At 38.5% G+C, this 25,662-nt stretch overlaps 2 protein-coding genes, 1 non-coding gene and 1 pseudogene across 8 annotated transcripts in view; 2 read left to right on the top strand and 2 right to left on the bottom strand.

The window, feature by feature from the left end:
- LOC123873699 (adenylyl cyclase-associated protein 1) overlaps positions 1-19,794 on the top strand; it is a 47,806-nt gene extending 28,012 nt beyond the window's left edge. For all 5 annotated transcript variants that reach the window (XM_045918706.1, XM_045918687.1, XM_045918714.1 and 2 more), the window contains exons 5-9: positions 5,563-5,709; positions 7,639-7,814; positions 11,208-11,414; positions 16,329-16,472; positions 17,401-19,794. In XM_045918706.1, the coding sequence (XP_045774662.1) occupies positions 5,563-5,709; positions 7,639-7,814; positions 11,208-11,414; positions 16,329-16,472; positions 17,401-17,490 (764 nt within the window). In that variant the 3' untranslated portion in view covers positions 17,491-19,794. The remainder of the gene's footprint in view (positions 1-5,562; positions 5,710-7,638; positions 7,815-11,207; positions 11,415-16,328; positions 16,473-17,400) is intronic.
- Positions 8,965-9,037, top strand: Trnan-auu. The gene has a single exon. It is a non-coding gene; the product is annotated as a tRNA-Asn (tRNA).
- On the bottom strand, positions 11,546-15,438 carry LOC123873869 (annotated as a pseudogene).
- A 2,584-nt stretch (positions 19,795-22,378) lies between the features above and the next one.
- Positions 22,379-25,662, bottom strand: part of LOC123873684 — a 65,645-nt gene continuing 62,361 nt past the window's right edge. For both annotated transcript variants that reach the window (XM_045918666.1, XM_045918674.1), the window contains exons 11-13: positions 24,587-24,870; positions 24,142-24,311; positions 22,379-23,488 (exon numbers count right to left, since the gene is read on the bottom strand). In XM_045918666.1, the coding sequence (XP_045774622.1) occupies positions 23,108-23,488; positions 24,142-24,311; positions 24,587-24,870 (835 nt within the window). In that variant the 3' untranslated portion in view covers positions 22,379-23,107. The remainder of the gene's footprint in view (positions 23,489-24,141; positions 24,312-24,586; positions 24,871-25,662) is intronic.

The following is a 25,662-nucleotide window of genomic DNA, read 5'->3' as shown; positions in this document are numbered from 1 at the left end:
ATTGGAACTCGGAGACGAATAGAGCTAGGTGTTTCGAGTTTGGGCTCATTTTCTTAGTCATGATGAGATCTTACCTCCGGATTTGTGGAGTGACCTGATGGTATACTTTGGAAGTCACTATTGGAACTCGAAGACGAATAGAGCTAGGTGTTTCGAGTTTGGACTCATTTTCTTAGTCATGATGAGATCTTACCTCCGGATTTGTGGAGTGACCTGATGGTATCATCGGAAGTCACTATTGGAACTCGGAGACGAATAGAGCTAGGTGTTTCGAGTTTGGGCTCATTTTCTTAGTCATGATGAGATCTTACCTCCGGATTTGTGGAGTGACCTGATAGTATACCTCGGAAGCCACTATTGGAACTCGGAGACGAATAGAGCTAGGTTTTTCGAGTTTGAGCTCATTTTCTTAGTCATGATGAGATCTTACCTCCGGATTTGTGGAGTGACCTGATGGTATACCTCGGAAGTCACTATTGGAACTCGGAGACGAATAGAGCTAGGTGTTTCGAGTTTGGGCTCATTTTCTTAGTCATGATGAGATCTTACCTCCGGATTTGTGGAGTGACCTGATGGTATACCTCGGAAGTCACTATTGGAACTTACAAAACGAGCTCAAACTCATAACATCTAACTCTACTCGACTCGAAAGTCCAATAGTGGCTTTTGAAGTATACCTTCAGAGCACTCCAACAAGTTTATAATCTCGTCATAACTAACAAAACGAGCCCAAACTCGAAACACCTAGCTCTATTCGTCTCCGAGTTCCAATAGTGACTTTCAAGGTATACCATCAGGTCACTCCACAAATCCGGAGGTAAGATCTCATCATGACTAAGAAAATGAGCCCAAACTCGAAACACCTAGCTCTATTCGTCTCCGAGTTCCAATAGTGACTTCCGATGATACCATCAGATCACTCCACAAATCCGGAGGTAAGATCTCATCATGACTAAGAAAATGAGTCCAAACTCGAAACACCTAGCTCTATTCGTCTTCGAGTTCCAATAGTGACTTCCAAAGTATACCATCAGGTCACTCCACAAATCCGGAGGTAAGATCTCATCATGACTAAGAAAATGAGCCCAAACTCGAAACACCTAGCTCTATTCGTCTCCGAGTTCCAATAGTGACTTCCAAGGTATACCATCAGGTCACTCCACAAATCCGGAGGTAAGATCTCATCATGACTAAGAAAATGAGCCCAAACTCGAAACACCTAGCTCTATTCGTCTCCGAGTTCCAATAGTGACTTTCGAGGTATACCATCAGGTCACTCCACAAATCCGGAGGTAAGATCTCATCATGACTAAGAAAATGAGCCCAAACTCGAAACACCTAGCTCTATTCGTCTCCGAGTTCCAATAGTGACTTCCGAGGTATACCATCAGGTCACTCCACAAATCCGGAGGTAAGATCTCATCATGACTAAGAAAATGAGCCCAAACTCGAAACACCTAGCTCTATTCGTCTCCGAGTTCCAATAGTGACTTTCGAGGTATACCATCAGGTCACTCCACAAATCCGGAGGTAAGATCTCTTCATGACTAAGAAAATGAGCCCAAACTCGAAACACCTAGCTCTATTCGTCTCCGAGTTCCAATAGTGACTTCCGATGATACCATCAGATCACTCCACAAATCCGGAGGTAAGATCTCATCATGACTAAGAAAATGAGTCCAAACTCGAAACACCTAGCTCTATTCGTCTTCGAGTTCCAATAGTGACTTCCAAAGTATACCATCAGGTCACTCCACAAATCCGGAGGTAAGATCTCATCATGACTAAGAAAATGAGCCCAAACTCGAAACACCTAGCTCTATTCGTCTCCGAGTTCCAATAGTGACTTCCAAGGTATACCATCAGGTCACTCCACAAATCCGGAGGTAAGATCTCATCATGACTAAGAAAATGAGCCCAAACTCGAAACACCTAGCTCTATTCGTCTCCGAGTTCCAATAGTGACTTTCGAGGTATACCATCAGGTCACTCCACAAATCCGGAGGTAAGATCTCATCATGACTAAGAAAATGAGCCCAAACTCGAAACACCTAGCTCTATTCGTCTCCGAGTTCCAATAGTGACTTCCGATGATACCATCAGATCACGTCACAAATCCGGAGGTAAGATCTCATCATGACTAAGAAAATGAGTCCAAACTCGAAACACCTAGCTCTATTCGTCTTCGAGTTCCAATAGTGACTTCCAAAGTATACCATCAGGTCACTCCACAAATCCGGAGGTAAGATCTCATCATGACTAAGAAAATGAGCCCAAACTCGAAACACCTAGCTCTATTCGTCTCCGAGTTCCAATAGTGACTTCCAAGGTATACCATCAGGTCACTCCACAAATCCGGAGGTAAGATCTCATCATGACTAAGAAAATGAGCCCAAACTCGAAACACCTAGCTCTATTCGTCTCCGAGTTCCAATAGTGACTTTCGAGGTATACCATCAGGTCACTCCACAAATCCGGAGGTAAGATCTCATCATGACTAAGAAAATGAGCCCAAACTCGAAACACCTAGCTCTATTCGTCTCCGAGTTCCAATAGTGACTTCCGAGGTATACCATCAGGTCACTCCACAAATCCGGAGGTAAGATCTCATCATGACTAAGAAAATGAGCCCAAACTCGAAACACCTAGCTCTATTCGTCTCCGAGTTCCAATAGTGACTTCCGAGGTGTACCATCAGGTCACTCCACAAATCCGGAGGTAAGATCTCTTCATGACTAAGAAAATGAGCCCAAACTCGAAACACCTAGCTCTATTCGTCTCCGAGTTCCAATAGTGACTTCCGAGGATACCATCAGGTCACTCCACAAATCCGGAGGTAAGATCTCATCATGACTAAGAAAATGAGTCCAAACTCGAAACACCTAGCTCTATTCGTCTCCGAGTTCCAATAGTGACTTCCAAAGTATACCATCAGGTCACTCCACAAATCCGGAGGTAAGATCTCATCATGACTAAGAAAATGAGCCCAAACTCGAAACACCTAGCTCTATTCGTCTCCGAGTTCCAATAGTGACTTCCGAGGTATACCATCAGGTCACTCCACAAATCCGGAGGTAAGATCTCATCATGACTAAGAAAATGAGCCCAAACTCGAAACACCTAGCTCTATTCGTCTCCGAGTTCCAATAGTGACTTTCGAGGTATACCATCAGGTCACTCCACAAATCCGGAGGTAAGATCTCATCATGACTAAGAAAATGAGCCCAAACTCGAAACACCTAGCTCTATTCGTCTCCGAGTTCCAATAGTGACTTCCGAGGTATACCATCAGGTCACTCCACAAATCCGGAGGTAAGATCTCATCATGACTAAGAAAATGAGCCCAAACTCGAAACACCTAGCTCTATTCGTTTCCGAGTTCCAATAGTGACTTCCGAGGTGTACCATCGGGTCACTCCACAAATCCGGAGGTAAGATCTCTTCATGACTAAGAAAATGAGCCCAAACTCGAAACACCTAGCTCTATTCGTCTCCGAGTTCCAATAGTGACTTCCGAGGATACCATCAGGTCACCCTACAAATCCGGAGGTAAGATCTCATCATGACTAAGAAAATGAGTCCAAACTCGAAACACCTAGCTCTATTCGTCTCCGAGTTCCAATAGTGACTTCCAAAGTATACCATCAGGTCACTCCACAAATCCGGAGGTAAGATCTCATCATGACTAAGAAAATGAGCCCAAACTCGAAACACCTAGCTCTATTCGTCTCCGAGTTCCAATAGTGACTTCCGAGGTATACCATCAGGTCACTCCACAAATCCGGAGGTAAGATCTCATCATGACTAAGAAAATGAGCCCAAACTCGAAACACCTAGCTCTATTCGTCTCCGAGTTCCAATAGTGACTTTCGAGGTATACCATCAGGTCACTCCACAAATCCGGAGGTAAGATCTCATCATGACTAAGAAAATGAGCCCAAACTCGAAACACCTAGCTCTATTCGTCTCCGAGTTCCAATAGTGACTTTCGAGGTATACCATCAGGTCACTCCACAAATCCGGAGGTAATATCTCATCATGACTAAGAAAATGAGCCCAAACTCGAAACACCTAGCTCTATTCGTCTCCGAGTTCCAATAGTGACTTCCGAGGTATACCATCAGGTCACTCCACAAATCCGGAGGTAAGATCTCATCATGACTAAGAAAATGAGCCCAAACTCGAAACACCTAGCTCTATTCGTCTCTGAGTTCCAGTAGTAGGTTCCAAAGTATGCAATTTCATCAAGTCGGGAGGTAATGTAATGCTATCCTTCTCAGATTATTTTAGTCATAGTAGGAGCTCATAATTTCATAAGCATGGAAATGTTGTTCATTGCCAAGAAGTCATGGTGAAATATTTCATCATCAGACCCTTAGTCTGTAGGCACTGTTCTACTTACTGTATTATTGTCAAGATACATATTTAAAAAAAAAAACTGTTAAAAAAAAAATAGATGACCAAATATAAAATAAAATAAAAATATAAAAGTATCAAAATCAAGTCGATTCACTCATTTTGACGCAGCTGTGTGCGTGTGGGCAGTGTACTTATGTAGTAGTGCAATTTTGATACCTATTCATTTTGCAAAGACGTCCTTAAAACAAAATGAGGTTAGGTGTGTCATAAAGTTCGTACAATTTAATTAGCATTGATCGTAACTTTCGCGTGTCAACCATCTCTTAAAGCGTTAACGCTCACGGCGATGCTTAATTTATGCGAAAGCTTTATTCTCCTTGAAATACGAAATAAAAAATTGCAAATTGTGCTATTGAATAATGTAGGAGGCCAGTTTATATTATATCAAGCTCTGCAATAACTCTATCTTTTTTTGTTTCCGTTGAAAAGTTGGCACATACCTCATGCATATCACTACCCGTATTATAAATGCGAAAGCGTGTTTGTTCATTGGTTTATTCTTCAATCACGTCGCAACGGATTGACGTGGTAATCACGGCCTTCCAAGTTAACCCGCATCCATCTTAAACTGCATGATCACTTACCACCATGTGAGATCGCAGTCGGAGGCTAGCTTGTAATGGAATAAAAAACCTTTACATTTGTAAGCCATGAAACCATTGAGCCTACTTATGAGGGTTCAATTTACACTTCTCAGCCTCGCTCAGTAGTCTTATGTTGCGCGTTTGAAGCATAAGTACTCATTATGTTGAAGATATCGACTTTTACTTTAGGTTTATTCGACCACAAGTTACCCCTTAACTGCGATCTGACTGGTAAATCTACAACACAATCTTAAATGGAAACGGGTCGACCTGAATACATCGTCGTAATCAGCCGATAGACGTTCAGAGCTGGGCATAGGTTCTGGTAGGCACTACCACACACCACGCCTTTGCACCGCCTGAATTCAGCGGCACTCTGCGATTCATTTGATGTCGTCTGTCTATCTTGTGGATGGCCCCAGTGGAAGCCAACCTGGATGGATCGCGATGAATAAATTTTTATCTTGATAGGTGTAATGCGTGTAATCGACGCGGCTTTTTGACCCCTGGTCATTTAACCGACCATGCAATTCGACCCTTAAGATGTCTGTGCCCGCAGGCAAGGGAGCGGGCGCGCCGCCCCCGCCTCCGCCCGGCGGCCTGCCTCCCCCACCGCCGCTGCCCGAAGTGGACTTCGCGAACATGAGCGCTGATGACAGAAGCGCGCTCTTCGCCGAAATCAACAAGGGTGAAGCCATTACTAACAGTAAGTCATCTATATCGTTTTCGCTCTAGCATGTTCTCCTCGTTTTTGACCCGGGATTTTGTCTATACTAATTTTATAAATCCAAAAGTGACCTTAAAACGTTAAGTTTGTCCATGGTTCTGAAAACAAAATAAGATTTTATTGTCAAGAAGTCCGCAAGAAGCTCAGCAATTTTGCTCTCTAGCAGTTTAACATTTTTTGCACAGCTGAATGTGGAGCTGATTGCTCTCATACATATTTTGCGATGATTTTCAAAAGTCTTGTCAAGATTTATTCTTCTAGAATCTAGACTATCTACTTCAACAGTAAAACTACTTAATATTAAAATACCGTATCTAAACATCAATTTGCTATATAAATGTACTCGGACGAGGACTTCGCAAACCTATTTAGTAATAACTGAATTGCTGCTCCACTCACTGAAATCAGAAATTGAAAGGCCGAAGCCAATATCTATTACTTGACGTTGTGTCTTCAATTTGTGAGGACGTAGGAGGAGAATTTCGGTAATAAGTTTATCTTGAGGTCAGTAAAGAAGATGGAAATAAAGATCTTCTCTTGTTTTTATGGCTTTTCAGCTCAGTACTACAAAATCAGTACAATGCACTTGTAGTCTCCAGAAAATTGAAGGAGGAATAAACATCCTTTTTAGTCATAGCTCAACAACCCCTATTTACTAAGAGTGTCTCAAGAATTTATGAAAAACAACAAAAATCTATGTAATATCTAACAAACGCGAGAAATGAACAATTTTTAAGCTCACTGAATCACTTTACTCATTTTTATGGCGTCTCTAATGCGGCTGACGCCAATCGGGCACACGTTGCACCAGATGTGATGAGTTTTACTCCTATGTGAAGTGTCAGTAGTTCTTAATATTCCTGGAAACTATTTCGAAAAGTTTCATACTGTGCTATCCTTTTTCCGCAGAGCACCTAAACATTGTAATGTCAGTTCGAATTCTGAATTTGTGCTGCGTTTTCCAATCAAATGAATTTTATCCATGTGTATTTAGTATCTATGTTGAATGTATTATCTTTCAATTTATCCCGATAGCCACAAGACCATTGCTTATTCTACTCGCATAACGAATTTCAAACATTGTACGTGATTGGTATATATTTCTGTAGGTACTCACCTACCGAAAAATAAATGTTAGTTCAATCTATTTTATTTGCGAATATATTTTCGTTGCATTGAGCTTTTACGAGAGCAAACTTTACTGTAGTGAAATGTTGTGTGACACATGAATTTTACTTCGTTTTAAATTCACTTTCGAATAAAGACATTCAGTTTTTTAATGTTTTAAAGTTAAATAGAAGTGCCGGTACGGTATTATAATGATTTGTGATGTATTATAATAACACGTATGGCCCTCCGTACGTATTTTCCATTTGAAAAATAGAAAATCGTTTTTTTTTTTTAAATAAGGGACGCAATATTTCAATAGAAGTTGCTTGAAACGACGATGTGGCGCAATACAGACGTGGCGTGAATATTAACCATCTCTAAGAAGGTTAATTTCACCCCAATATAATGGGGTTAGATAAGGGATAAAAGTTTGTTAAAGTCTTTTCTATAAAAATAGGTATTTAAGATGTCGGTTTATAAATGAAGAAAAACATCTCGGTTTTTTTAAATTAGGTAAATAGGTGATGAAAGTTTGTCATTTTTCATTTTGTGATCATGAAAATTGGTATTTGGGGTTTCGGCCAGAAATTAAGAAATAAGTCGGTACGTGTTTCAGAATTTTTGGAAATTCCACGCCTCGCTGACTTTCAATTAGGCAATAGTGAAAAAATTATCATGTACAATGGTTGCGATTGAGATAATCACTAACATACATACAAACGAATCGAATCGAATACATAACCACCTTTTTTGAACTTGTCAGCTAGTCTAGATATAAATGCCGTATTTTGTTGGTAGCTCTCCGCAAAGTGACGTCGGACATGCAGACCCACAAGAACCCGCAGCTGCGGCAGGGCCCCGCGCCGTTCAAGGCGACCAGCCCCAAGGTGCCGACAAAGGCGCTGCCGACGCCCGGGGCCGGCAATCTCGACAAACCCCCTGTGTTCGCGAGAGATGGCAAGAAGTGGGTCATTGTGAGTATAATTTTGCAATACCTAATATAATTCTCATTTCTTTGTCTGTCAGACGGACAGACGACGTCTTCTCTGTCAAGGGACTTGTCTGTCAAGGGAACCAAAACCTATAGGGTACTTACCGTTTACATAGAACCATGAAAGGCAGGTAATAATGTCTCATAGCACTTTTCTGCACCCATACGTTGTCAAAATTTCATGGACACGTACGAAACGATTTGCCTCCTCGTTTATTATTCGAACCGTAGAATATAGAAGATAGATATAGAATATAGAAAGTGTAGATATAGAACGTCCTTCCGGCATAAGTTTTTCCTCCACTTTTAATATTGGTAACTTTAAGTCAAAAGTGAGTAATATGCATCTTAAAGGCAAGCGCGCTCCATCTTAGGCTGCATCATCACTTGCCAGCAGGTCTGATTGCGGCCAAGAACTAGGCTATAAATACATAAAAAAACCAACTAAAGGTTTTTTATTTATTTTATTCTAAAACAGTCCATTTGTGGTTACAAAAACAATAAAAATTGTTATTTCTTGAACGGTACGGAACGTTTCGCACGCGAGTCCGACTCGCACTTAATATTTTTATATTCACTTGCTTATTATCACTTTACTAATATGTAATTAATCAACTTTGCCAATATACATATCTTATTTTGACTACACATTTTTAATGCAAGTCTGAACTTAACCCTTCAAAAAAATTCCATACCGTGATTAGACCGCGAATGGAAACATTAACTAAAACTTCGTAGTTGCAGTAAATTCTCGCAATATCTTTTAAAACCCGCAGCTGTCTGTGGCTTCGCGCCGTTTATATGCGAACCCGGAGGCGTCGCACTCAACGCCGCGCCCGTATTAGCGTGAGATGACTAGAAATGGGTCATTGTGTTTACTACTACGTTTTAAAAACATTCTGCGCTCAATTCCACGATAAATATCTTTTCTGTAGTATAACAAAAACAATTTAGGGTATGAGTGGGAAAGGTGAAAGGTCCTAGTATAAACTTATACTTTTAGTTATTTTTTAGTTATGGTGAGTTTAGCTAACATGACATGAGCGTTGAGGTAAATCTGTCATTTAATATAGACGGACAAACCCCGTGGTTCGACAGATCACTGTAAGGTTATGCCTTTTGACCTATGCAACGCCCGGCTAGCTCAGTCGGTAGAGTATGAGACTATTAATCTCAGGGTCGTGGGTTCGAGCCCCACGTTAGGTGCCACTGCTAACATGTCTAGGTCCAACAACGCACTTAGTGAATTGTATGTGACCTAAGACCAAGATATGTTACATCACGTTTGGATTCACATGAAGATGCACACTTTGACAGATTAACGCAACTTGGTTGTCATTTTTTTTAACAAGATTTATTGTCCGGGATCTGATGATTACTAACTGGGATTCCAATTCGTAAACGCATTAAACTGGAAGTGGTATTTTTAGGATTGAATACGGTTTCCTCGTATCGTATTCAATCGTGAAATCGCTTGACTAAATCTGATCACTATTTGTTTACTTTCTGAATAATATGTTTGAAGCAAATTGCTTATTAACTAATTAAGCTACAAATCTTCAAACACAAACTTCAAATAGATAACTACTGTGAGAAAAGTAGTCGCTGCGTCATTGAAAACAGTGAAATGTCCGTCAGATGGTCAAATACAACAAGATGCCATTTGTGTCGACTGCGAAACCTGTCCGTAAACCGGTGAACTTACTAAATTGGATAAACAACTTTGTATAGTCATGTAGAAAACATTGAAAGCCGTGTACATTCATATGGTTACATACACAAGTACATAATAACTAACAAAATTTAAACCAATAGATGCCCGCGACTTCTTCCAGCGGATTTCAGTTCTTAAAAATCTCGTGGGAGCTCTTCGATTTATGATAATTTTTCAAAATTCAAACTATCTCGTTTGAGCTAGAAATTCAATGGTCACCAAAACGGAAAAATGGTTCAGAAAACCTAACTATGATTTTAAAAGACCAATTCAGTGATGTCCGACTTGCCGTATTCCATCGTATAAAAGTAGATTATGTCCGTGTCCGCAATGTAAGTTATTTTTGTCGTCGTCAAAATCAGTTAAGCTGATGGGTGCTTAAAAGGTAACAGACAGACAGATAGACGCACTTTCGCATATATAACATGTACACTACTGAGAACTTTAGTTTGTATTAAATATAGTAACATCGATATAGAATCTTTATTAATAAGAAATAAGCTCGCACTAAAATTTCTTGTTAGTGCGAATATTTATTTTAACACAATTAATAATGTTATAATATAATAGCCCTTTTCGAACTACTTAGCGTAGTTGTGGAATATTTACTAAACAAACATAATATTATTAATGTTTTCGTTTAGCCGGTATTCCTTTGGGTATGATTTATAAAGGGCGTTGTCGGTTCTAAGGGCAATTCCCTTCATACTTGCTGAGAAGTTTGTTAAAACGAGGAGGTATTGCTAATTTGTACGTACTTTTAAACCTTTGGTACGAGTAATGAAAATATTAACTTTTCCTTTGCGCAGAATATTCAAGTCAGAATTAATACAATCAAAATTTTTAGTCAAACAAGTAATTTAACATCTACAATTCATCGAATCTGAATCTTTATGATATTGTAATATATAGTTAGGTACACCTACTCGTATATCATATATATTCGATATATTATATAGATATCGAATTTTATCAGTTATCAGTATAATGATTGAATGAAAATTGCCGTAGTTTGAAATCATTCTGATTTACGAGCAGTTTTTATGTCTGACTAAGTAGTTACGATTTCCATAACGCCGATCAAAATAAGATTAGAACCCGAACAAAAGTACAACTTGGTCCAAATATGAGGCCAGTAAACCTTAGTAGAATTGAAAAATAAGAATCTTCTCAGAATTCTAAGAAGAATAAAAACATATATTAGGCGTGTTTTTCGGGTTCCGTAGTATAACTAGGGACCCTAGTGTCACAGCATTAAACTATTAGAACTGTAAAGTTAAAAGACGCAGTTACCTATGGAAAAATATGTAAGTAGTGAAATTTTGAAAAAAAAAAATTTTTAAGGGCCAATATGAAAAGCGAGAATTAAAAAAAAATGGTTTACCCCTTGAACGATACCTCATTGAATAGATATTTTAAAATCATGAGGTTTCTTAGACTACCGTTTATGAAATAATGAGCGTCATAGTTTTTAGCAAGTAGCACGATTATGGAACCCTTCCTTATACGTGCACTGACATGTATAGAGGTTTGTTTAAGATGTCTTTTTTCCTCCTTTCCGTTTTTAACTGACTGACTGGGTAGTAGGTATTCGAACCTTTTGAAGCTATTTCAATATATCCCTGAACCGTCGATCCTCCTAAATAAATACCTTGTTTCCAGGAATACCAAAAAGGCAATTCCAATCTGGTTGTGGAGAACGCCGAGATGAACAACGTCGTATACATGTACCGATGCCGCGACTCCGCGCTGACCGTGCGCGGCAAGATCAACGGCGTGGTGCTGGACTCCTGCACCAAGTGCGCTGTGGTGTTCGACAACCTCGTCTCCAGTGTGGAGTTCGTCAACTGCCAGTCCGTGCAAATGCAGGTAAGTGTGTGCGTGCACCTTTAGGGTGCAAACAGCGAGTGCAAAATGCGAGGACCGCGGGCGGTGAGAACGGGTGCTGAATTTTTGAAAAAAAAAAAATCGTTCTTTAAGTGGGATATTTTTCGAAAAGTCACTTAAATAAAGATAGGTACTGTTCCTGACAGATTTTGGGTTGCCACCAAAGGTACAGAAAAACACACACACCGTCGCAATCATGAAAATATGGATTTATCAACAAAAACAAAATAATAGTTCTCTAATTAGACCTAAAATAATTCATTACCCTATAGGTTTTTAAAATAATTATAGTGCTCCTAAGTTATTAAAAATTAAAACCCTAATGAGTAATTTAGGTTCGTTAAGGCTAATTTTGCTAATATGTTAGATCCACTTCATGTACCTAACGTTACGGCCAGACTGAACAGTGCCACGGCCTGAACACGGATTTCGTTCAAACTGTAACAAATAGCTACAGTTTTTCTCATAAGATATCCTGTCAAAATACCTACATGTCTTATATCCACACATCATCGATTTCAGATTTTTATGTGTATCGGATATCCATCGGCGATCGAATATTTGGTGTGGTAATGAAACGACAAATTATACCTAGACGTTTAATTTTACAATAACAATAGTTAAAATGTTATTAAAACACATGTAAAATTCTATAACCCATATTGTTAAGTTAGTTATTACAAAATATATCTTCGGCACCATCTCCACAGACGAAAGAATCGCAGCGATAGTCTCGCCGTGCGACAAAATTCGATACAAATTATCGGCGCGATAGTATCGCGACGAATTTTATCACACAGCGAGACTATCGCCGCGATTCTGTCGTTCGTGAAGATGGCGCCTTGGGGTGGAGTGGATTAAGACCTGCCGCGGCCGTTTTACAATCACAAAACACAGTTCACCGCCGCGTCATCATGGTCTTGCCCGTTTGCGATGCTTGAATCATCCGTTATAAGGCAATCATCATCACCCTCTATTTCTTTAATTTCCATCTGGCTAGTAGTTTCTTCTGGGACTATGTACAACACTCCCTTGTTGCAGTCGTGTTCTTAGTGACATTCATGTTTTCCGTATTCTCGGATATCGTAATATTCCCTGGAGACTGCTGTATCGCTAGAGAACTCCTGAAATAACTTAATTTTTGAGACTTGGGCAAACAAACCCCAGCACCTGCTACAAGGCAGGACGTTATACTAAATGCATGTACAATTTTGAATACAAAGAACTGTACTGTACGTCACATTGCCGCGGTTCTTACGCGTTCTTTCATTTTTAAGTTTTTTTTTATGTCATTCTTAAAAATTAGTACCTAGTGATATGGATATAAAAATGTTCTTTTATGATGACTCTTTTTAAATTTAGATTATTGCAGTTGGTTGAATAGTAAATCTATATACTTGTAGGACAACTTCAAGCGTGTGTGTTCAAGCCTTTAATTTTAATAAACACAGCTGAAAGCGGCACCTGTTTCGAAATGTAATTTATTAATGGTTTGGGACAAAGCGTAACTCGAAACGCTCGGGCTCCATCGCAATTAATTTACAAGAACCAACGCAAACTTTATACGCACCAGTGAATTACCCTTGAAAAATACATTTACATAGCTACAGCGAATTTTATCCATACTAATATTATAAATGCGCAAGTGTGTCTGACAGTTTTCTATCTGTACGCACTTTCGCCTGATGAATGCCATCGAGGTCTTATTATTTTAGGCAAGAGTTAAACAAATATCTACCATAATCCACAGTCCTTGTCCTTTTTGTACGTAAAAACCTTGGCTACAGTCAGACCTTATTATCTTTTACCTAGGCCACAGTGACAACTTATCTATTACCTAGGTCACAGATACTTGACTCACTAGTCACTAGGGGTTGACCGTGACTCACAGTCAACTCCTAATGAATCCCTCTAAATGGTTCTTTTACCTAGGTCACAGACAGTTGACTCACTAGTCACTAGGGGTTGACTGTGACTTGTGAGTCACAATCCCTCTAATGACACTCATCTAACGTGTTATCAATACTTACATCGTAATTGTTGTAAGCATAAACGGGTGAAAATTGATTCTGGGACCAACTAAAACTGTAATTATCATGAAAGTTGTCCGTGCTGTTTATGAAATCACTATCGGAGTCTGAGGAATGGCATAAAGGCTTTGAGCAATCGCCCATTGCTTCCTGGGACGCCAGATCAACTTGCGGCAACAAACATAGTTTACTATTGATCACCATGCTCAGTGTTTTTTGCCAATCATCCAATAGTTTCTTGATATTTTCCGCCTAAAAATCATTGTCAAAGTTATCATATTAAAAAAAAACTACAGTCAGTGGGCACTGTCGACGGGATTGAGAACTCAAAAGTATGAAAATAATTAGGAGTTGTTAGGAAGTACTCCGACTACCGAAAACAAAATTGAACGTCAAAGGGTTATGTTAGGGAACCAATTTTAAAAGCTAATTTTACATCTCGGTGTCGCGACCTTTATAGTTTATATACCCATCCCAAAATCACCAACGGGCCTAAAGAAATTTTCACTTCAATAATGATAAAATAATAACTTAATAACGATTAAATAACCTTTATGATAGTAATATTAATCTCCACAAATTGATAATTTGATGGTTACAGGAGTGGTGCGCATTTTTGTGTTTAGTTTGATAGAAAAATCTCACGAAACTCTATTATAATCATTTTACAAAAAAAAGGATATAAGAACACAACGCAAACCTTTTTCCTCAATAGTGCCTGTCTATTCGCGCGTCGTAATCGCTTTAGTTTGATAAAGTGCCGTAGATAAGCGACTCTATAGACGTTAGTTACTTTGACTATCTTCACATGGCAATCCTGCTTGCCATCTGCATCGGCAGCTGAAGAGTAGATGCTGTTCTCTGCAGTGGCTGGTTCCCGCGAGGGCTCTCCGCAACTCAGCATTTCCGGATCTAACTCTGGCAACTCAATCTGATCGCACTTGAGTTCCCTTAGTAACTGCACCATGTATCTGCTCTCTGAACTAGCTGAAAGAGATCTTGCAACATAAGTAGCTATTGCAAAAGAATTTTTATTTAGCTTATTTTAGCGAGCTAGTATTGTTATAACTACCTTCTTCGGATGTGTTATAGCTGTTGTAAAAAGCACTATCATCCCATGAGTCATTGCTATTAATGGTGTTTCTTAGTTCGTCATCATTGGCGATAATCTCTCGAACTCGTGCACGGACTCTGCGAAGATTGTCCGTTTTTCTTTTCAACAATTCTACTCGCTCGGCGAATTCAGCATTGCGTACGCTCAATTTAGTCTTCACTATTTGAATCTGTGAAAAATCAACTTACTCCATAGTTTATAAAATTATCAACGTAAAATTAATTTGGTTCAAAAAAACTTGTTAATAACCTGAAGTTGAAGCTCTTCTAATTCCAATTGCTTCGCTTTCATTCTTTCTCGAGAAGTTACGAAAATGTTTTTTATAAATCTGAGCATGACGACGCTCGTCGGAAGAAATTTAATAAGAAATAACACCTGAGTGAAAATCGAAAGGAATCAATCTAAAGAATAGGAAGAAACTTTTATAACATAACATCTTCTGCGAAAATATACGTACCATATTATAAAAAGTTATGTTTGTACAGATTGCGTATGAAACTTTTATGAAATTTTGACTTAAAGGTATCCAGAGCTGGTCCAAAACATACTTCCAGTACTTTTCGAACATCGATTCAGCACCGTTTGTTATGTCTTTATCCAATGTTACGTGATTATTATTCATTGTACTTGTAAGCTATAGCAGTTTTATTACCAAAATAAAATCGAATTCTTTCGTGTTACATTGGGGTTTTTAATAAGTAAAATCAACTCGAAAACTCGCAAATAAGTCTATCAACCCCATGACAGACGTGACAAGGTGACATTATTCTTTTTTAAGTTTGGTTTTAGAAGAAAGCATACATAACTTTTTAGTCGATGTAAAAGTTGTGTAACTTCTTTTATATTGTATCAGAAATTACTGAACACCTTCTGAACACTCGGCGTTGTCTTTTTATCACTTTTTATTTTTTCTATTATATTCTTCATACACTTAATAACCCTGTCGTATCTTTTACGAATCTGTAACTTCATAAGGTGTCTGTTATTATATTAGATCGCAACTTGAGATGGGTTTTGAGGGCAAATCTTAATAGGATCTTGGCGTGTTGACTGAAATGTGGTTATGTAAAGCGGCGGAGGGCTGTCTGTTCAATTATTATTATTAAATACGATCAAGGGCTTTACGCAGGGAAGTTAAAAGTTAAGATGTGATGGCGAAAATTAACTGTTTGAGATGGTCCAGTAATTTTCACTATTCAAACTGAGTTTGTATTTAAAAAGCTTTCTAAAGAAACTCCTAGCATTAACTGAAATAAGAACAGTTCTTACACTTTTCATTTTATAGTTTTCTCTCCGTGCTTTGTATCGGGTTGCTGAGCATCGTGATTCGTGACCCCTTGCCATTAATCACGTAATGGTCGGAGTTTTTTTGAGATACTAATGCGGTGGATTTCCGATCTTTGTGCATACAAGTCGACTAAGAGAACGAGATTTTGACTCTAGGTTTTAACAGTTTTCAGAAATATTAGTAATAATAACTGAGGACAACGGCTTAGCCGAAAAGGCTAAATTCTGACCTCCATGGTCACCCACCCAGTTACCGACTTGGGTTAACGTTGCTTAACAATGGCAATCTATTGATACTTGTTAAAACTAGGCTAAACTTCCCTCAATAATCCCTATATAGTTTTTAGTTTTAATCAACTCTATTTCTTAAGGATTCACCGAGCCAAAAACTGAGGTTAAAACCAACAACTCAGGCAAGAGTAATAGAAATGTCAGAAATCGCAAACAAAATGTTTTATTGTTCAGGTGCTAGGCAAGGTGCCAACGGTGTCGATCGAGAAGACCGACGGGTGCCAGATCTACCTCTCGAAGGAGTCGCTCGACGTGGAGATCGTGTCCTCCAAGTCCTCGGAGATGAACGTGCTCGTGCCAAAGGCTAATGGCGACTACGTAAGTGAAATGTTCCATATTTATTTATAGCTTAGGTGATACCAAGGGATTAGCGCATATGAGCCTCGATAGCTCAACGTTTGAGGAGCGGACTGAATTCCGAAAGGTCGGGCGGTTCAGACCCCACCCGTTGCACTATTGTCGTAACCACTCCTGGTACAAGCTTTACGCTTAATTGTAGGGGAAAGGGGAGTATTAGTCATGATTAGCATGGCAAAAAAAATATGAATTGACAGTTCTAAAAGTAGCCATCGTTTTCCGCAGGATATAAGATTTGTATAATTAATTGCCAGCCATTGTTTAAGAAAATTAGTAACAAGAAAAACCTGACAGGGCACTGGCCGACGCAACGTGAACAACAAAACATCATGCACTTTTACACTTTGGAACTTTCGACCAAATATGTATATTATAGGTACACAACTACACAATAATTGCAGTATTGCATACTGAATGTCCAATAAAGAGGATTAACATGTTGATAAATAACACTTTGCATTGGAAATTCAATAAAATACAATAGCAGCTGGGTCCGTGTTTTCCATTTAAACCTTCGGAATATCGAAACAGTGTATGATATTGTAAACCATATGAGCATATACAAGTACGCTGGAAAAAGTGTGCTATACAAAATTACAGCTATTTTTTTGTGCCGATTCGAAGTGCCCCATCGAGCGTACCGGGACTCAAAATTGATACTTTGTGTCAAATGGTCTTCGTGTTGACACTATGTTGACTGATCTCATCACTAACATTTAGCTGCCTACCTACGCTCACATGACGTTTACTGTTGCTATCAGCCCCAAAGTGGCAATAATCAAGCTGCTTCAAAAACAAATGGCAATAGCAAGTCCAGCGTGCTTGTATTAATAGTGATCAGTGTTGTATACCGTTGAACCTTTTTGCACAGAAAGCAATTTGTTTTCAGACGGAGTATCCTATACCGGAGCAATTCAAGACTTTGCTCAACAAGCCGCCCACTGGCCTCACCACGACGCCTGTCGAGAACAAGGGCTAGATCTCAACGACCCTTTATCCGAGCTCGGGAACTCTGTATACTTTATTTTATACACTAACTTGTAGGTTTTCGTCCACAGCACTGCCCACACTACGTAAACGTGTAACCATCTTAGAAGGATGGGATCATTTTTAATTGCGTGTCGCAATAGTCACTGTGTTTTCTAATCAATACTTTTAAGGTACGGGCGAAATGTCACCGTGTCATTTTTTTCGTAAAATTCTGTGACATGGCAATTGTATGAAGCCGTTTGCACGTATTTATTTCATACAATTTCCAAATTGTCACAGAATGTTGTGGGGAAAAACTGCGCGGTGAAAATTCTCATAAAGTTGGACATTTTTTTATTGCCCACTCACTAATGTTTTTCCACAATTCTTTCGACAATAACTAAATCTATTGTTATACCATATTTCAGTCATTTACGGTTAAATAGTCTAATTAAGACGCTGTTGCAGTGGACAGCGACCTGGAAGTGTGATTGAGCAAATTTTGATAGGCAAATAATTTGCACTAATTAGATCAATTAGTTCACAAGCATATCTCTTTCGATGGGAGCACATTTAAATATGATAAATGATTGTAATAGTAAATTAAAAGGCTGAACTTCACTTGTTAAAATCGGTGTAGGTCCGACTAGTTGCGATCCCGGTCCTTAGCTGCATGGCACGACGCGCGACGCGTCCCGGCCCGAACTGAACTTTTCGAAACTAAAGTCGAGCCTATATGGATTATTGTGAGTTCCAGTTGTTTAATTATAACAATATTATGAGTGTCACTCACGATAGTCTAAACTCTAAACGATAAATTATGTAAAATAACGCTATAACGTTCCCGAAGCTTATAAATCAGTCTTATTTCCTTCATACGAGTTCTATCATAAATAATTTCTTGCTCATTACGCTCGATACTAGAGTATAAGGTATACATATTACTTACCTAAACCAATATGACGTAGACATAACTATCGTTCAAGTATTTACTGGCCTTTATGTGAATGTAAAGATGTTCCTTCATCGTGTATTTGATATTTTTTTAGACGTCACATGTGAAATAGCACGGAGTACCGCTCGGTACGGGATATAGGGTAGCTTAGGTGTAAGCGGGGACCGAATAAAAAACCATCTTTTCTACGATATTCGCGTATTTTTGTTGTCTTTACGTACTATTTTGTATGCGGACCTCTTTATTTTAAGAAAGTGTCTAGACGGCCTCAAGTGGTTCTTTGATAATAAAAAAAAATCCTGCCACAACACTTTCCAACGGCTAACTTTCTCAAAGTCGTCGTCATTATACTATTTTCCTGGCGTGTATTGAAAATTGAATCTTATTGGTTTCCGTTAAGAAACAAATTTTAAAACTAATAAAAAGCTTGTGGTCAGAGAATTTTTCATATCAAACGGCCACTCGACTGGCCATCTGACACTTCCAAATTTTAATCAAACGAAGCCTTCTAATTACTGAACTGAGATAACATTAATTGGAAAAGTTGTAGTCGATCTACCAAATTACTTTTGTTCGATGTTCTTGATATAATAATATAATTATTTTATTTGTGTGTGTTGTTTAAAGAAGGAAGACTTTTATACTGGGTGGATATTATAATTGGATCACCTTTGCTTTATGGTTGCGATGTAAATTCGGTCCCTCAGTGTGGAATGTGTGTCTCGAAACTAAGTCGTAAGTTTGAATTTTCAATTTGAAAAAATATTTGTAACTAGAGTGATTCTAAAACCCCGATTCATCGACCGTGTAAGAGCTTTCTCTAACTAAAATTCTAAGTAACTGATCTACTTTTTTAACATTTTCGATGGAACTGCTAATGCTGAAACTAACACCGAAGCTATTTTTTACGTTATTTTTCGTTAGTAATATATTTTTTTTTTTTTACAAACTGAATGCAAGTTCTCTTTTAACTTGAGTACTTATCATATTAAGTATATAGGTTAAATTTTAAGTATTTATTGCAATATGTAGATATTACTTTTTGCCTCACCATGTTTTTTCTGGTTGCGCTAATTAGCATTTCCATCGACTATAATAATTTATTAAGTATTATGTGATTGTTCTAAGTAAATATTTTATATTAGGACATTTTAATTGAATATCGGAATAATTAATTATTCATTATTAATAATAATTGTATTAATCGAAGTATTGTAATAGGAAACAATTTTGTTATTCAGTATCGTTTGTGTTTCGTCAAATTGTGACATCGCTAATAAGAATTGTAATTATTTATTATGCCATTCTTATTTTGGAGATTTTTAATTTATTTGTCTGATTAAAATAATTTTAAGCATAATTTTTTATTTTTAACCCCCGACCCAAAAAGAGGGGTGTTATAAGTTTGACGTGTGTATCTGTGTGTCTGTGTATCTGTGTATCTGTGTATCTGTCTGTGGCATCGTAGCGCCTAAACGAATGAACCGATTTTAATTTAGTTTTTTTTGTTTGAAAGGTGGCTTGATCGAGAGTGTTCTTAGCTATAATCCAAAAAAATTGGTGCAGCCGTTTAAGAGTTATCAGCTCTTTTCTAGTTTTCTTGTAGAAAAGAAGGTTACATAACCGTTAGGTTCATAATATTATGTCAATTGACAAATGTCAAGCTGTCAAGATGGACTTTGCCTTGATACATGATTATTTATTTGAAAATGATGTTTTGGAAAACTTACTTTGGATCGTAGGCGCGGAATAGTCCAAGAAAATCGATTCAGCTGTTTGAAAGTTATCAGGTCTTTTCGGTCTTTTCTAGTTACTGTAACTTCACTTGTCGGGGGTGTTATAAATTTTTAATTTACACTTGTATTTTACCACCTTGGATGAATAAATACTCAGGATGGTATGCTCCGAAAAGTCAAATGAAGCAGGGGAACTGTCAGTTGATGAGTATGTGTGCGTTATGGAATGATACCATTCACATATGAAAATTTGCATATTTTCCTATTTTTCCCTATTTTTCCCTTTCACGATGATTATTAAAAAATGAGATCTCATTAGATTAGTCTTTATTATGATAGTTACAAATCGATGGATGTTCGATGCTAGAAAATAATAATTTATCGATTGCAACGTATTAAAATTTACCTACTCTGTTTTTACATAATTTTGATTAATTACAGTATAGGGCCTCTGGCCTTATTGAAAATCTCTGCTTAACAGGGTGCCCATCACCATGTTTACTATATAATCGTATCCTGACAGTTAAAAATAAAAAAGTTAAAAAGTCAAATATAAAAACGCAATATATTCACTAAAAATATTTAATAATAATCCAAGTATGTACCAGTTAGCGATTTTATTTAGCGTATCTCGCAGGGTTAGTAGACTATTCACTACTTTTGGTGTTATACACCGGGCAAGTTTACATCCCTATATTCGCTCTTGGGTAGCGGTTTTTTTTTTCTCTAAGCCAAATTCAAAGTTATTTATTCAAAATGGGTTCATATTTTATTTGTCTTGTGTTTTCTGACATTTATGACCTTAAAAAATACCGAAATAAAGATAAATATTCTAGCTATCCGTATAGCGTCCCATCTTTGACCACATCACGCGTGACGAGTCCTCCGTTCGTCGCTAAGGTTGTTTTGGTGGGTGCCTACTGTAAGGTTATTTTTAAAAATTGATTTGAGTTGTCAAAAATAATATAAAATTATTAATTTATCTAATGCAGGTAGTTTGATAAAATCGATATTTCGCTCATTCGATGTCATACAATCTGTTGCTAGGAGGCCAACAAGATTGAACTTGCATAAATACGGGCGTTTCGAAGGTTTTAGTTTAGTCTCCTTCTGAGATTCGGAGCGATATCGCATATTTTCGGTATTTGGATTGTGAACTGGATAATTAGATGTTGTGATAGCAATCACGCTCTAATTAAATTACTTATTTTGGCATTAGTTTGTTTAGATTATTACTCTCGGATAACCTTACACATTAAACTTGTGTTTTTTTGTGTTGGTTTTGGAGAGGACATTCCAATAATTCGATAAAAATATTTAAATAATACCTGCTTTTCTGAGTGATGCCAATACTACTACCTATCATGGACTAACTATAACTAAATAATATTATTAATGTAGTAAGATTTTGATTACCTATTTATTTATTTCTTTATTGCACACACAAACATATACATTTACAAAAAACATAGAAGACAACATGGTAAGTACGTTGGACAGATAAAAACGTATGTTTTTATCTGTCCAACGTACGTACACCAATTACGTAGGTACCTAGGTACTTCATGATAAATTTGGCATGCAGCTATTATGACGGAGACTGGTATATTAAATGTACTACAATTTAGTAATAAGTTTTGTTTTAGTTAAATTTCAATATCAATTTAAAATCTTTTAATTAACAAAACAGCCTTTTTCGCTTAGTTATATTATGATTGTCATCAAAAATAAAATATAAATTTGTCTAAATATAATGAAAAAAAAATTGCTCATTTTTAGGCAAAATTACCCCATTTATTTTCTGACAACCCTAGACTTCAATTTGAAGTTGTGTAATTTGCACAGCACGATTACGATACGATTTAAAATTAAATTATTTCATTGAAGTGTCAAACAAAAAAATATAATCACTACGTTGTGTCAAATGCGTATCGGAAGGTGTTAAGTGGCCAGTTTCGTAGAATTTATGTTGAGTTTGTGTGCGTGACGTGTAATTACAGAGATTTGGTCGATAGTGGGTCGATAGTTGTGCTTCCTTCGTTTGTACGGCGGGGTCACCGGTTGTTTACCACATCGTAAAATTCACAGCTACAAGGGGTCACAAATTATTGTATGTAATTCTTTTGCATACCAAGACAACAAAAAATTTTTGCCCATCTGATTTTCATACAACTTTATCGTTTCTTTAAAAAAAGGTTCGTATAGGTAGATAAAAAAATAATAACAACTAGTTTCATGTTTTTATTTAAATTTTCTTGTAATTATTTTAAACATGGGCTACGTCGTCCATTTAAATTAATGAAATCACAGAAAAATTCAAACGAAAAAGGTAGTCCATGTATGTAATAAATAGTTGATAATAGCTGTAATCAATAAAAATTTGGGCTGTAAAATGTTTATTAAAGCTATATGTACAAGGCCCAAGATTTACTATGGCATAGAAAGTATTAAATAGAAATTATTGCTGAAGATTTCTTAACTTACTCAAGAATTCAAGATTCACATTCGATACTAAAATATTACTTACATTTACTTAAACGGTATCAGTCGAAATCGAATAATTTTAATCTATAATTACTGGCTTATAAAAAATATATTAAAAGGTATATTTATATTATCATGAACCTCTAAGGCCTGCTCAGTGTGTTTAGTATGAGATTTTTCATTTCGCCAACGTGAATAATTGGTATGTAAAATCTCACATACATACATGCATAAAAAGTACGCATATCGCCGAATACAACCAACTACCCATGAAGGCGATCGCACTGAATTTATTGAATCCCAAATCGTTGCTTTCGCGACTTGTGTGTTTTTAAGCCTAATTCACATAACGAAATTAGTGGCATAAAGTTAGTTACATTAAAATTTCAACTGCTCGAAAGAAGTTTCGTAACGTAAATCCGACTTAATGCCTAAAGTTTATAAATCGCTTGTCAATCCGGGTTGAATCTACTCGAATTAGTAACGAGCGTACTGCATTTCCACTCGTCACTGCCGTCAGAGCATTCTAGAAATCCATTACAAATACTGGAAGCTGGTAAGCATTCACCGAGAGGGCATCTAAAACCTCTGCATGTGTCGTATGGTTTATGTACCCTTTTGTTTTCTGATGTCTCTAAATCTGAGTAGAAGTCTTCGTTGGACTCCTCGTCGGATGACGGCGAGGTGTCGTTTTGCTTGGGCGTGTAGGCGGCCATCACGCTGTCTATCCAGTCGATGTAGTGTGACACTTTAGTGTAGACGCCGGGACGGTTAGCTCGGGCGCATCCGTAGCCGTTACTGGTGACACCGTAGATGTACCATCTGTCTGACTCCTGGAAAGTTATTTAGGGTGATAAAAGAAACGTTTAAAGTATGCAAGGCTATTTATTGACAAGATAGAGCACTACAGTCTAAGTAGGTACGATCCCTCGGATGTACCTAAGTGCTCATCAATACAGTTATAGGTAGGTACTTAAAAGTGAAAAAAATATTAGTATAGCAGTGCGGCACAGAATATATTTTGCTATAGGTAGGGCATACATTTTGAGATCTCGCTCGCTATGTGTCAATTGTCACGGTACGATTTAAGTCTGATTTTAGTCCTTAATTTAAAGGAGAACCCTGGTGAACCCGTATTTTTTTAACACGCCAGTTGACACATAGAGCTAAAATGGCGAGCGATATCTCGAAAAGTAGTTATGCATTATTCTCCCTAAAGTTACGTTTACACAGGCAATTGAAATTCCTCAATTCCAGACAATTTAGTCAATTATGAGGTCACGACCACATGAAGCAATTTACTACGATACCCAAGCATTACCTGAAAATTTCAGCAATGTCAAGCGAAATAATTGCTCCAGATTGCCAGATTGCTCCACTTATTGCCCATGTAAGCGGCCCATTAGGCCCTGTAGGAATTTCTCGGGTTTTTTTTTCGGAAGTCGATTTTTTAACATTATTATGAAGAAAAAGCAGTATTTCTCACTTGGCACATGAGCGGTCCACCGGAGTCCCCGAGGCAGGCGTCGCGGCCGCCGCGCTCGTAGCCCGCGCAGAACATGTCGTCTGTGACGCGGTACAGCGGCAGCAGCCTGGTGCGGCGCCGGCACTCCGCTGTCGAGATCACCGGCAGCTCCACTTCTTGCAGTGTGTCCGCTGCAACATTGTAGTACAACCTTGTAGGTAGGTAGTACAATAAGTATGATACCTAAGTAGCAAATCTTGCTTTTTAGGGTTCCGTACCCAAAGGGTAAAAATGGAGTCCTAATGTCATCAATCCCACATGCCTCATGTTTCTAGCTCGTTGATGAAATGAGTTACAAACCTGAAATTCTGGTATTTGCTGTAGAATGTTGACCAAAAACCGAATAATGGAATTCGAAATTCAATTAAATTATTTGTTGTCGTGTAATTATTAGATATCAACTTACGGAAGACTCGTTCATGTTCATAGAGTTGTCCCCAGCCGACGACCGTGCAGTGGTGGCCGGCGGGCGGCTGCGCGCGCGGTGGCGGCAGGCAGGCCGGCCGCAGGCGGGCGTGCAGCGGCAGCGGCTCCACGCGCAACAACGCTATGTCGTTCCGGAAACCGCGCGGCGCGTAGCGCGGGTGTAGAACGATTTGACGCACGCGCGTGATTCGCTCCCACGGCCCTCGGGGCCATGCTCCGCGGCGCAGTGCACCAAGTCGAGCGACCCAGTGGGCTTCTGTGGCTCTGCAATGTTTGAAATGTCTACTTTAAAGACAGTTTTTTTAATTCTATGTTGTATCGCTGAGGAGACCAAAGGCGGCGCCTTGTGACTTGTGCACAGCTTTACATTTTCGTTCAGAGCCAGCGTTCTACCATCGTTCATTGATTCTTTATGAAAAGAGCGTCAAAAATTGTATTTATTAAATTTTATTTGTGGCAGATTTTTTCAGCAACTTAAAAATTATAAATAGAGTAAGAAGTCGTGTTTTATTTTGTACTCTAATACCTCTAGTAAAATAAAATATTTAGGTAATCAAATATTTGTTGCACGCGAGACGATTGGTCATAGTGAGGCGATTCGGGAAATGGGTCACAATCGCCCTTATATTGTATGCTATTATTATCCACGCAATTTTAAAGCATCCAAACAAGTTGTTGCAATAGACGAGAGGAACTGCGACTAGCTGCTTGCATCCTGACGCGTGGGTTTAAACTTAAACTTAGTGTGACTTCAGGCTAAGAACTCACGGAGCGGTTTTCACCCGCGCCCGCCGCGATGGCGGAATTTTAAAAACTTTTCAAAACTCACGAGACCGGAGTTTTGTGCGGTAACGCAGCCGCCACGGTTGCGATTATCGCCCGCAAGTTTGGCGGGCGATTATCGCCAGACGGGCGGTTGCAAGACGGGTCGCTCGCCAAGCGATCGCAGAGTGCGCGGGAGCTACCCGCCGAGGCTGCGGCTGACCGCGACCCGCGCGATTCTACAAGTTGCCCGCCGGTGCAGCGGGCGCCGCGAGCAACCGCGCCCGCCGCGGT

Source organism: Maniola jurtina, chromosome 2, assembly GCF_905333055.1.
Source record: "Maniola jurtina chromosome 2, ilManJurt1.1, whole genome shotgun sequence".
NCBI lineage: Eukaryota > Metazoa > Arthropoda > Insecta > Lepidoptera > Nymphalidae > Maniola > Maniola jurtina.
Note: the sequence above shows the minus strand (reverse complement) of the source record. Positions and strands in the feature narration are given on the sequence as shown.